We start from the raw sequence: 13,458 nt of genomic DNA on the forward strand, positions 1-13,458 counted from the left end.
TATTGGAGCAGGTCGTTGGCGTGGATATGTTTGTGGTCGTAGTCGGTGACAAATTCCTCAGGCCAGTGAGAGTATGGCCCAGGGTACCACGGGAAAGCACGTCACTGAGCCACATGCGCATTAGGAGGGACTAGAGGGATTGGCCGGGGTAGGTGCCGGTGGTGCTGGCCGCTAGGTGTTGGGTTACAGCAGGTCGAGTCTAGGGTTGAGATGATCGATTGACGGGTCTACTGACACTGCTGTTAGAACGCTTACCGGAAGCAGTACTATTGTATGTTCCAGTTTTGCCGCCTATGGCGGGGTTCAGCCAAGGACTGTTGTTACTAAAGAGCTTCCATCATACCTCAGGATGATGGAGCAGTTGCAGGGGATCGGTACGAGTTTTTTTTTTGGGAGGTACTGAGACTAGAGAGGCCGATGAGTGGAGGATAAGGTTGGAGCGTAACTTCCAATCTTTCAGATGTCCTGAGGCGTACTGGCTTGACCTGTTATCTACTACTTCGTAGGCGATGCACATTCGTGGTGGAGTGTGACTATTAGGAGGGTACAGAAGGAGGTGACTTAGGCTGATTTCGTGTTGGAGCTCAAATCCAAGTTCTTTTCGCATGAAGCATTGGACAGGTTGGAAACACGGTTCTTGGAGTTGGCGCAGGGGATAAAGCTGTATGGGTGTATGATGTGGAGTTTAACCGACTCCTAGTTTTTGCAGGCCAGGTGATGGAGCCAGAGAAGGCCTAGGTGAAGAGGTTTTTGCGGGGATTTTGGGCCAGCCTAAAGACCTGTTGTAGGGTGAGGACTTACACCACGAAGGCAAAGTTGGTTGAGACGACGACACGGATTGGGGATGACTTAAGAGAGCAGACCATCTCAACCTGAGTGAGTGGTCTCCTCAATCCCTGCCGCTGCCTCAACCAACTTCATCTTCATGGCGTAAGTTCTCACCCTAGATCGGGTCTCCACTATGCTTCGTGATACTGAAAAGATTGGAAGTTACGCTCCAGCCTCATCCTCCACTTATAGAACTCTCTTGGCTCGGCACCTCCCAGAAAAACCAGTTCCGATCCTCTACAATTTCTCCATCATCCTGAGGTTGGATGTGAGCTTTTCAGCAACGACAACCCTCGACTGCACCCCCGCCAAATGCGACATAACTGGAGCTTCCACTGGTACCGCTCCAACAACAGTATCAGCAGATCCGCCAAGCAATCATCTCATCCTCGGGCTCCGAGATCCAGCTGCTGCAACCCCTACACCTGTGGCCAACACCATCAACACTCACACCGGCCATGTAACGTCCGCGTACCAGGAAATAATGAAATATTGGAGTTTATATCATAAATTGGGTAGAGTCGGTTTAATATCCGTTTAGATAAATTTTGGTTTAATTTAATTAAACCAAGGAACCCTAAATTTTTCTATAACTCACGCCTTTTTCATAGATTTTTCTATAATTTAATTAAGCCTTTTTCATATATGCTCCTTTTTACAGAAGTGCACTTGGGTTTAAACTCCGTGACTTATTGGCAGTTTTGTGAGACACGTTGTCTTATACGCAAGCTGGAATCATCGGGGGTTGTAGCTAAGATCGTGGTCTCGTTTGTTACCCGATTGACATGAGATTTTGTGGGAAGCTTTGTGACGTCTAGGGATCGCTTTTGCACTAGAGAGATTTGATAGTTAACGGTTGATTTTTTTCTTTGAGGCTGTAGTTTTGTGTTATTTCTGTCCAGGTTGCTTTTGATTGTGTGGCTTCTTGTAGGATGTTGCTGTGCTGTTGCAGACGCAAGGAGCGCCTCTATTCTGGTTGTAGTTATTTTTGTGTATCACAGTGCGTGACCACAAGCTTATCTGAGCGATTGGGTTGTATGACTTATTTTGTGTGATGATGTGTAGGTGTGGTGTATGTATTATTGGGTGTTCTGTTTAATGGATGGTTTGATATGTTTTATTTCCGCTTGTACTCTTGATTTGCTTGTGTGTATAGCTTGTAGATGGGAGGATCGCTTTAATAGGTATTTCTTGTAATCCACACGCATCTCATTGTGTTTGTGGTGTAGGTAATATGTAGCGTGAAAAACCAAATGCGTTAGTAGTACATGAAAAAAATACAAATCTTTGTTTTCTAAAGAAAGAGGTTCACTAGGCAAAAGAATAATTTCAGGTCTATTATACTCACGATTTTGATATAGCTTTTTTTTTTTTGGATCCTAGTTGCTCTTTTATTTTATTATCCAAGCAAATATGCTCTCACTTTGGAAATAAGCCATTTCAAACGTCCTTACAATATTACACGGAAAATCTCCTCCTATCACTTTGACTATCATTGATGTTACAATTTACTAATCATTGGAAAATTTACGTAACATCAATGATAGTCTCACAAAGCCTTCTTAGCAAGAGTCTCCGTCTCTCACAATAGTCAAAAAGTATTGTCTTCGAACGACTTTGCGGCTTGGGAGAAGAAACTCGAACTTGTCTCTTTTATTAGTTCTCCATCTGATAGACAACTGAATAAATATTCCCAATTCTTAACGTAAAATCTCTTTTCTTTAATTTGTTTGTTTGTTTTTTCTTTTTTTTTGAGATGCAATGCTTTAGCTTCATCAGTTTTAAGAAAGAGTAGTATGGAGCTTTATCATAATATGTGAGCCATGCTTACATTGCATGTGTTCAATTTATAGGAAATTGATTTTGAAGGAAATTCAAAACTGGACAGCCCAATTAGGGATTATTTGGTTCTTGTCCCTTTTAGATCTAAAGTTTTTAATGAATTTTATGTTTATGAAAATATCGTGAAGCTTACTCTTTCTTCTGACGTCCAACATGCTTACTTATTTCGGTCATATAGATGTCGTATGACCTTGTTTTTGATAGATTGCAGTGCCGGCCCAACCAATTTTGCTGCCTAAAGCAATTTTTTTTTTTTTGCCCATTAACAAACATTAGAAAAAAAAAGTTACAAAAACTGCTATACAAAGATCGAACTCTTGACACTGAAGGAGAATGAAGACAAACCCAACCACTGTACCACCGAAACTTGTTGGAAATTATGCCCCTTAAATAGCTAATATAATCTGGCGCCTAAAGCCCTTGCTTTACGGGCTTTAGGTCAGGGCCGGCACTGATAGATTGGCCATATTGCCTTGCTATGCCGAACTAAAACTATTACAAACGAGAGAGAACGAGAGAGAAGAAGTTTGTTAAAGATATTTTTCTCATTCAATTAACCAAAAATAGCTGTACAATTCTTGTGTTATATACAAGTATACTAAACCAAATACTAAACCGGTTAACTCAGCTAATCACATATTTACATCTAACCCAATAGTCCCCCTCAAGATGAGGCAAATATGTTATGAAGACTCATCTTGGACTTGAGATGTTCAAATTGTTGAAGGAAGAGAGGTTTAGTCAAAATGTCAGCCACTTGATCCTCAGTCCGAACATGAAGTATTTTAATAAGCCCTTGATCCAGCTTTTCCCGAACAGTATAGCAATCCACCTCAATATGTTTAGTTCTCTCGTGATAAACTGGATTTGTGGCAATGTAGATCGCTGTAGTGCTATCAGAGAAGAAGGACCAACTCGCAACTCACGAAGTAAAGTAGTGATCCACATCATCTCGCAGGTAGCCAAAGCAAGAGCTCGATACTCAGCTTCTGCAAAAGAGCGAGAAATAGTATGTTGCTTCTTAGATCGCCATGAAATGAGTGATGAGCCAAGAAACATCGTAAAGCCAGTGGTTGAACGACGATTATCCGGACAATTGGCATAATCAGAATCTACAAATGCTTTCAATGTGAAGTCTGGTTCTGCAGAATAGAAAAGTCCCTGTCCAATAGTCCCTTTAATGTATTGGAGAACTTGATAAGCTGCTGTCAGATGAGATGTGCGAGGAGCAGAGGAGAACTGACACAACTTATTCACAGCAAATGTGATGTCTGGACGAGTGATGGTGAGATACATCAACCGTCCTACAAAACTGCGATACATCGCCTTATCAGTCAAAATCGTACCAGAAGTCCTGGAGAGGTGTAGGTTTGGTACCATGGGTGTTGCGACGTCTTTGCAAGCTAACATGCCAGTAGAAGTCAGAAGCTCAAGAGCATATTTGCGTTGACAAATAGAAATGCCAGTAGAATTTCGAGCAATCTCAAGACCCAAGAAATATTTCAAAGGGCCAAGCTCCCTTAGCTTAAAACTCTGCTTTTAAGCTGCAGTTAGCTGAGTCGCACCTGATTCTGTGGTACTAGCAATAACTATGTCGTCAACATAAACCAACACAGCAACAAAATCATCTCCAAAACTTTTAACGAACAAAGTGTGATCTCCGTGACACTTTGCAAAACCCAAGGACAAAAGAGAAGTAGAGAATTTCAAGAACCATTGTCGAGAAGCTTGTTTGAGACTATAAATGGATTTCTTCAACCTACAAACAACATTCTTGGGCAAAGTGTCCCCCTTAATCTCAGCATACCCTTCTGGAAGTCGCATATATATATATATATATATATATATATATCTTCATCCAGATCACCATTCAAGAAGGCATTCGAAATATCAAGTTGATGCAGAAACCACTGTTTAGAAGCAGAAATATTTAGTAACATTTTCACAGTAACCATCTTCGCAACTGGTGAAAATTTTTCATTATAATCCAAACCCTCCTTTTGTGTGTAACCTTTAGCCACCAACCTGGCTTTATATCTTTCTAGAGTTCCATCTGCATAAAAATTCAAGGTAAAAACCCATTTGCAGCCAACAACTTTCTTACCAGGTGGAAGACTAGTCACATCCCAAGTATTGGTCCTCTCCATGGCTCCAATCTCCTTATCAACAGCCTCACACCATTCCTTGGATGCCTTTGCCTCTTTATATGAAGAGGGAATAGGAATTTTGGTAATATTATTAATATAAGCCAAATATGAAGGTGAAATGTTTGAATAGGATAAAAAGGAGGAAATAGGATGAGAGACATCATTGTCAAGAGAGTAACAATGATAATCGCTCAAATGAGCAGGAGGCTTACGAACCCTTTGTGAAGAAATTTGTAGTGGAGGAGAAGTAATGGAATCAAAATTTTGTGGAATGGAAATAGTATTACCAGGAGACAAAGAATCCGTTGGTGTGAGAGTGTTGACAGGTACAATCTCCTTCTGAGAATCTGTCAAAGGAAAAACACCTTCATGGAACTCAACATGCCTGGATATATAAATCACATGACTCTGCAAATCCATTACTTTGTACCCTTTAAAACCTGCAGGATACCCCAAAAACACACACGCTCTTGATCGAGGTTCAAACTTGCGTCTTTGTTTTGGAGACGTTGAAGCATAACACAGGCAACCAAAAGATCTGATGCGAGAATAATCTGGTTGCTTACCCGTGAGCAACTCATAAGGGGTTTTATTCGAGAGCAATTGCGATGGTGTGCGGTTGATTAAAAACACTGCTATCAGAACACAGTCTCCCCAATATTGCAGAGGAATATTCGATTGGAAGAGAAGCGATCGAGTAACATTTAGAATATGCTGATGTTTACGCTCGACGACTGAGTTATGTTTAGGTGTCTCCGGGCAAGAATGATAAGAAACAATGCATCATGACTGATAAAACTGAGTGAAAGCTAACTCTTTAGCATTATCTGATCTAACCGACTTCACTTTAGCATTATATTGATTCTCAACTTGGTTGATGAAAGCAGGGAAGACAGTCAGAACATCACTCTTGGCCTTAAGCAAATAAATCCAGGTTGCTCTAGAATGATCATCAACAATGGTCAAAAAATATTTATAACCTTCAACTGTTTCCACTGAAAAGGGTCCCCAAACATCAATGTGTAACAACTCAAAAGTTGAACTACAAATGTTGTTTTTTGATATAAAAGATAACTTCTTCTGCTTTGCCAATTGACATACATGACAATAAGCAGGCTTCTTATTCTTGTGTCCTGTAGTTCCCAAAGCTTCAGAAATCACATCCAATCTTGAGTAAGAAGGGTGTCCAAGTCTCTTGTGCCACGTACCAATATCCACCACTGCATTCACTAAAGCTGCTTCTGTATCGAGCACATAGAGCTTGCCAATTCGACGACCTTTACCAATCATCACCCTCTTGTTAGGATCCTGTATTTCGCAACAAGTAGTATCAAAAATCACTCGAGAACTAAGGTCTGAAGTCAAAGAACTGATACTGATGAGACTCAATCTGAATTCTGGGATAAACAAGACATTCGTGAGAAGTAAGTCTTTATTTAGACGAATCATTCCCACTCCACTGATCTTAACACGTTGTCCTGTTGGCATGTTCACAAAACTTTCCACAGAAGTATCCAAAGAAACAAAGCTATTTCTGTCATGAGACACATGGTGAGTTGCACCAGAATCAATCACCCATGTGTCTGTGGACAGTGTATGTTTCGAAGCAGCCAGAATACCAATAAAAGAGTAGGTGTGAGTAGAGAATGAGATACCAGGGTGATCAAGTGGAGTTTGTGGAGTTTGAGATGTACTCGCAATAGCAGCAGAAACAGCTCCAGAAGAGGTAGATTGAAGCTGAGAGCTAAACAGAGCAATGATATTCTGCAGCTGATCAGGAGAAAGATTTCCAATCAAGCTCTCCATGTTAGTTGAATTCTTATCCGGAACTGGAGACAAAGAGACTTGAGCTGCGACTATCGGAGGTTTCTGAAACTTCTTATTGAATTTCCCTTTTGGAGTGAAGCCAGGAGGAAAACCATGTTTCCTGTAACACCAATCAACAATGTGTCCCACACGATTGCAAAAAGAGCATATCAGACGTCCTTTGTTTGGACCGTTTTGAACGTACATCACACCCGAGGAGAGTGGTGAAGAAGAAACCACCTGAGGTGCAACTTGTGAGACTTGAAAAGCTGTGGGAGCAGTGGGAATGGTGAACCCTTTCTGGCTGTCATCTTGATCCAGGATATGGTATACCTCTACCAGAGGAGGTAACACCTTCTTTGCAATGATCTGTCTGCGTACAATCGCATAAGATTCATTCAGACCAGCCAAGAATTTCACCGTTTTAGCTCTCTCTGTCTTCTATTGCAGACGAGCACCTTTCCCAAAAACACAAGGATCATCTGGCTCCTCTGAACCATCCAACTGGTCCCATAGAGTTTTGAGACGAGTATAATACTCAGACAATGACATAGTGACGAAGATCTTGGATCTCTTGAGTCAGATTAAAAGTGCGTGGGAGATTAGTCATATGGAAACGACCATAGAGATCTTTCCAGATATCTGTAGCATCATTCATGCGCAAGATACTACGATAGATCTGAGGAGAAACAAAGTTCAATAACCACAACTTAACCATGCTATTGCATCTAGACCACAAATTAATGTTAGGATCTGTAATCAAAGGCCTAGGCAAGCTTCGATCAACAAATTTTATCTTATTCTTAGCATCAAGAGAAATACGCATCGCACTCCAGTCATCATAGTTCGTTTCATCCAAACGAAGAAAAATGATACTCAAACCTGTATGATCTGCGCTGTGTAGATGGAACGGAGAGTGAGAAGGATCAGCAAAGATCGGCGATGCGACAGCTCGCGAAAGCCCGGAAACCTGAGGATCGGCTACTGGGAGAGTGATAGGAGCAGAATCATCAACATCGGAGTTCAACCTTTGTGATCTTCGAACAGTGGAGCTCGATTGAGATTTTGTTTTACCCATTTTTCGGTTCGCACGAGATACGGTCACCATTGGAGCACGAGATGAGCTCAGAAACGAAGAAAAATGAGCTTAACGAACAGAATCGATCAAAGATTTGAGGTGGATCTGAGCTTTGATGGCTCTGATACCATATTACAAACGAGAGAGAACGAGAGAGAAGAAGTTTGTTAAAGATATTTTTCTCATTCAATTAACCAAAATAGCTGTACAATTCTTGTGTTATATACAAGTATACTAAACCAAATACTAAACCGGTTAACTGCTAATCACATATTTACATCTAACCCAATAAAAACCTTTGTTAATCATGCACTATATGATAGTAAAAAACAGGATCGGAATGATCTTTATTAAAGCACGAGGTGAATACAAAATGTTGGACAATGCAATAAAATGCTTAATGAGTTCGCAAAGGATAAGTGTATTCCAAAAAACAGATCATAAGTGATGGTTTCATATGTAAAATTTCTTTGCCGCAAACTTTTGCCTGAAAGATCACGGTATTGCTGCATGAGGTTTTGGATTTTTTTTCTTTTTGGATTTAAGAGGCTTTGGAATACTTTTCTTTTTGGTTTTAAGAGGCTTTGGAGTTTTCTTCTTTTTAGTTTTAAGAGGAGGCTTTGGAATTTGTCTACAAAGCTTCTCTTTAAGTGCCGTAAGTTGACTTCCAATATTAGATCCACATGGCGGAGAGGGCCATACCATCGCGGGTGGTGGTGAATTTAGGATTTGACTTGGGGATATCGCTGCCAATTCGTAAAAAGATAAGTTAGTTATCATAAATTGAAAATAGGTAAAACTAAAACAAAAATACATACTTAAGCAAACATAGAAGAAACGTCAGAATAACAAGGTACTGACCTAGGTTAGGGCGTATAGCCACCGTGGCACGAAGCTGAAAGGATATACATATAAGTATATGAAGCAAACTTAGAAGAAGAGAAGCTTGAGTTGTTTTCTTCACCATCATTGCTCCTCTCTCACATGTCATCGACCAGATTAAGGAGGTGTTTATAATGGGAGCAAACCTTTATCCATAAACAAAGATTATAATTGGAAGAAAAAAATTGTAAACTTAAAGTCAATAACCAAGCACTTTTTTTTTTTTTGACCTCAATAACCAAACACTTGAAGTCAATATTTTATAGAAAAGTATTCGACGACTTTTGGTTCGACGACTTGCTTTTTTTTTACAAAGTACAAACAAAGATAGGTAATTGTGTAAGGCTGGCTTAATTATTCGGGAAAATTAATTGAATACCAGTTTTCCAATATTCTAAGAGGGGGGTATTGAACCTATATTTTAAAGGATTGTAGAGGATTCTTAAAATCCTTTGTTATTCAATTGAGAATTTATTAAAATTTTATGAAATCCTATATTATTCAATTAAGATTTATGGAAATTCCTTTAAAATAATTCAGAATCTTTTGTTATTCAATCAACAATTTATAAAACCAAACTTAAATCTTATGTTATTCAAAATATCACAACTTTTTTTGAGAATGATATTTTGAATGATTTTGGGAGACTTTTTTTTGTTTTTTAGTTGATAAATACCACTCCCAAAAAAAAGAAAAAAAAGAAAATTTTCGGGAAAGAGATGATCGATTTATGCAAACCTTCAATCAGCATATATTTTTCTGGGAAATCAAAGAGAAGGATCTAGACTACGAAGGGGAAGTTAACCATGTCTACAATATCGGGACTACGAGAGAAAGGAGAGTGATTGACGTTGCTAATGACATCAGTAAAATCTTTGGAATAGACCCTGACTCCACCATTCAGTTTGTGGAGAATCGGCCATTCAATGACCAGAGGTACTTCCTCGATGACCAGAAGCTGAAAAAATTGGGATGGTGTGAACGAACCACTTGGGAAGAAGGACTCAGGTGGATATTCGCAGCATCAAACCAAGTCATGTCTTCAACGCTGCCGGTTTAACTAGTTGACCCAACACCAGCCAGGAGTGCAGAAGAGGCGACGAGCGCGAAGCCACTAAACACTTCTCCAAGTACTTCTGCTACTTCCGTACCAAAACCACCAGAAGAAAATCCTCAGATAGACGCAGCAGTAAAAGAACTCGCAGAGGCAGAACAGTTGGAGCGTCAAGCAAAAGAGGCACAAGACCTTGCCTATAAACACGACCAGGTGCTAAAGTTTGAAAGCGAAAAAACCCTGCAGCTAGCCGAAGAGATCCTTAACCGATGTAATAATGTCCACCTCTTAAACCGAAGATGTATTGTCAATCATCATGATCATCACTAAGCTTTTGCTTTGTTCCCTTGCAGGTGCTAATGGTGAAAAGCTTTTCCTGCGGAAAAAAGCTTAATCTTCTGGTCCGGTTCAATGTGGATGTATTCGATGACCGGTTTTGATGTGATCACGGGATCGGTCCTTCGGCCAAGAATACTCGCAGCCCTCGGACACTACCTGGCCACCACTCGGACGCCTCTCAAACTCTCGGACAACCCGCACTGGCGACCAGGAGCTAGCGTAGGCAACCAACAAGGCATCATTCAATCCCCAAGGATCATCAAGGCGGAGCAAGACAAGTCACCATTGGACATTTCAACCCTAGCTCACCCCCCCCCCCCCCCCCAATGGCTCATGGCTACCATCACAATTGAAGAGCCTTGAGTCTTGACTAGCTTTGGGAAGCTTGATTCACGTGTCTTCACCATCACACTAGTGTGAAGACACCCCTAAGCCATTAGAAGGAGCTGTACTCTTTTTCCTACTTTGGGTTTGTCCCAATGAGTTTACCAAAGAGGTTTTAACGAGGCAGCGACTCTAGTGCATCTCCACTTCGTTCCCACTTGGCTCGTGATCTTGAAATACCTAAAGAAAGACTTAGGAGCCAAGGAAGTGAAGATTATCACCACGTCCCAGCCAATGACGTGGTGACCCTATCCCCTTCCTTTTGAATTTCGTCTAGATCTTTCTATGACCGTTGTTTGGTCATTACCCTTGCTTTACTTTTGCTTTTGCTTTAGGACAAGTGTGTGGTTAAGATCAAGGCCACTTTCTCTAGGGTTTTAGAGTCTCCATATGTAAGCCTCACTATATAAAGGCATAGACCCTCATTTGTAAAGGCAGACTTGAAGTATTGAATTAAATTTCACAAGAGAGAATCTTGTTCTTGTCTCATCTCTCTCCTTAGTCCAAGTCCGGGACTTGACTACCGAGAAAACCTAGCCGATCTCGAACCGGGTTCGACATCGACTAGTTGACCGTATCACGGGCTGAGCCATCTCCCGTGTGTCGTCGCATCAAACCACCTTCGCGTCCATCTCTACCGTATCACGTCCGGATCCTACCATTCGTTGTACTTCCGTTTCAACTCCATCTTCCATAGTGAACCGAGGTCGAGTTTCTCACCTCTATTCACCTTTCCATCTCGTCGCTTCCGTCATCGCTTCACTTCGTCAAACCCACTCTTTCGTTTCCGCATCCTTACCGCATCACCGAGGATTCTTACCGCATCACCGAGGATTCTCACCGCATCACCGAAAACCACCTCCACGTTGCCGAGAGCCGTTTCCGCAGTTTACCTTCAAACTCTGGAAACCAATTTCCGCATCGACCGTACCGCATCCATCTGTTCCACTAGAGACATCCGACCATCTTTCCCGGAGACTGCGGAATCGAGTCATTTCATCGGCAAATCTTGTCCGTACCGCATCGCGACCGAGACCGCTCAACCGAAGCCGAGACCAAAAGCCGGATCTTCTGATCCGCTCGTCTGTTTACCATCAAACTCGGGCTCCATCATTTGTTTCCTCTCTAGACTCGAGTCACCGAGCCTTGTCCGAGGAAAACCGTCTCTAGTCCGACCTGGCCGAAGACGCACGGTTCTGTCTGAGCCGCATCACGTCCGCGGGTCATATCAGCTTGGTATTAGAGCTTTAAAAGCTCCTGACTTCAAGGTTGTGTCTTTCTAACCTTGAAACTCATCTCTTATGGTCAAAGTTTGGATCTTCAGCTTTTGTATTGGTCGTATTAGCTTAATCTTGTTCGCTTGTGTAGTTTGTTCTTTTGGTTTAAATTGGTGTTGAGTTGTGTTGTTAGTTTCGTTTATTGTCATTTGCTTTAGGTTGTTAGTTCTTGTGCGTTTTAGTTTGTTCTCGTTCAATCTTGTTGTTCTTGTGTTCTTGCTGTTCTTGTTTGTGTTCTTGAGTTGTTTGTGCTAGATCGTTTTAGGTTGAGTTGCTTTTGGATTCGATGTTTTTAGGGTATATATCGTTAAAGTTCTTTGCTTTATTTTGCCTTCCTTGTTAGTTGTGGTCCTTAGACGCGTGTCAGTCCTAGGATAGTCGTTTTGCGTCAAAGTTTTCCCCTTTGTCGTTTTGTAGGTTGCTTTTGCTTTTTTTTTTGTTCAATCATTGGTCCCTTGCTCTCAATCATTGAATATCGGTTTTGCCTTAGAATATTCGCTACACTAAAGCAAAAACGTGTGATTTTGTGGACAGGTGTACATGAGTGTCCCAATTGACGTCACACGCGAGCCAAAGCCACAGATCAAACCGAGGACAGAGAGCCAGACGCACCGCGGTCATCGACCTTTGTCTCCGATCGATCGCCCTCGCCGACCGTACACCGACAAAGCCGTCCGTACCGACGTCCGATAACCATTGGCCGTCCGTACATCATCGGCAATCCGTATCAGCCGATCGCACCGGCTATCCTTACCGTCATCCAAACATCGTCAGCCGTCCGTCTCAATCGTCCGTACCGACGTCCGACCATCGTTGGCCGTCCGTACCAGCCATCACATCGGCCGACCATACCTCGTATCATCGTCCGTGTCCAGCGTCCGTACCGTCGTCCGACCAACATCGGCCGTCCGTACCGTCGACTATACCGAGTTCCAAGTTCGCGATCGTTAGCCGATGCTTGAATCACCCTGATCAAGCATGGAGCATGACGATCCTTATTCTGAGGACGAACCGTGTTACGAAAAACGTCAAAGCAGTGATCTGGAACAAGAGGCCACCGAAGACTAGCCATGGTATGACGAACACCGCGACACCGATCCGGAACCGGTGGCTACCGAGAGCGAATCATGGTATGCCGAGGATTATGAAGAAGGACCGGAACCAGAGGGACACGAGCACGGGTCATCGGATTTCCATTGGTCGTCTACTTCTCGAGCCACACTTCAATGCGAGCCGAGGCCGATTAGTGACAAGGACTCCGAAGGCGACAACTTGGGATGTTACTACGCACCACCCCGGCATCACCGAGAGCAGCCGGAGAAATACCCGAGTCGCTCCCATGGGTTTCCGACCTGGTCACCGTACGCATCGACGAGCAAGACAAGCGCCTACCGCACTCGGAACCAAAGTCTTCCGAGCTAGACACCATGCGCAACACTGAGCCACAAGTCAAGCCGCGGTCAAGACAAAGCCAAGGCGAGCAATGTGGAATCACGGACTAAGTCGAGGGAGCAAGCCTCAAGGAAGCCGAAGCAATCTCCCGAAGCACCAAGTTTCACAGACGAGTTGACCGGTATTCAAGCTCAACTCCGACACCTTGGAGAATTATTGGACCAAGTCGAGTCATCTTACACGCAAGGAGAGTCATTGCGGCACCAACACTCGGCCCTTGTGCCTTCACCAACGCCGATTCCGCGAGTTCCTTACCGGCCAGAACAAGACGCTATGACGCGGAGCAGGCCAAACACCGACTTGATCGAGGATGCTGCGCCAACGGTGCAAGTTTACCGGGAGCTGAGTTCAGGACTATAATTCGATCAT

The 13,458-nt window shown here is 42.6% G+C and overlaps 1 protein-coding gene across 1 annotated transcript; it reads right to left on the bottom strand.

Annotated features, from left to right (window-relative positions):
• Positions 1-8,021: 8,021 nt before the first annotated feature.
• On the bottom strand, positions 8,022-8,804 carry LOC104787600 (uncharacterized). Its single transcript, XM_010513207.2, has 2 exons — positions 8,563-8,804; positions 8,022-8,447 (listed from the first exon to the last, which is right to left on the bottom strand). The coding sequence occupies exons 1-2, from the start codon at positions 8,690-8,692 to the stop codon at positions 8,197-8,199; spliced, it is 381 nt and encodes a 126-aa protein (XP_010511509.1). The 5' UTR covers positions 8,693-8,804; the 3' UTR covers positions 8,022-8,196.
• Between the last annotated feature and the right edge of the window lie 4,654 nt (positions 8,805-13,458).

Source organism: Camelina sativa, chromosome 5, assembly GCF_030686135.1.
Source record: "Camelina sativa cultivar CO46 ecotype springtype chromosome 5, ASM3068613v1".
Lineage (NCBI taxonomy): Eukaryota > Viridiplantae > Streptophyta > Magnoliopsida > Brassicales > Brassicaceae > Camelina > Camelina sativa.

Coding starts and splice junctions, on each gene's coding strand:
- LOC104787600 (XM_010513207.2), bottom strand. CDS start 8,692: ATGACATGTGAGAGAGGAGCAATGATGGTGAAGAAAACAACTCAAGCT. Junction 8,448..8,562: donor GGCTATACGCCCTAACCTAG/GTCAGTACCTTG, acceptor ACGAATTGGCAG/CGATATCCCCAAGTCAAATC.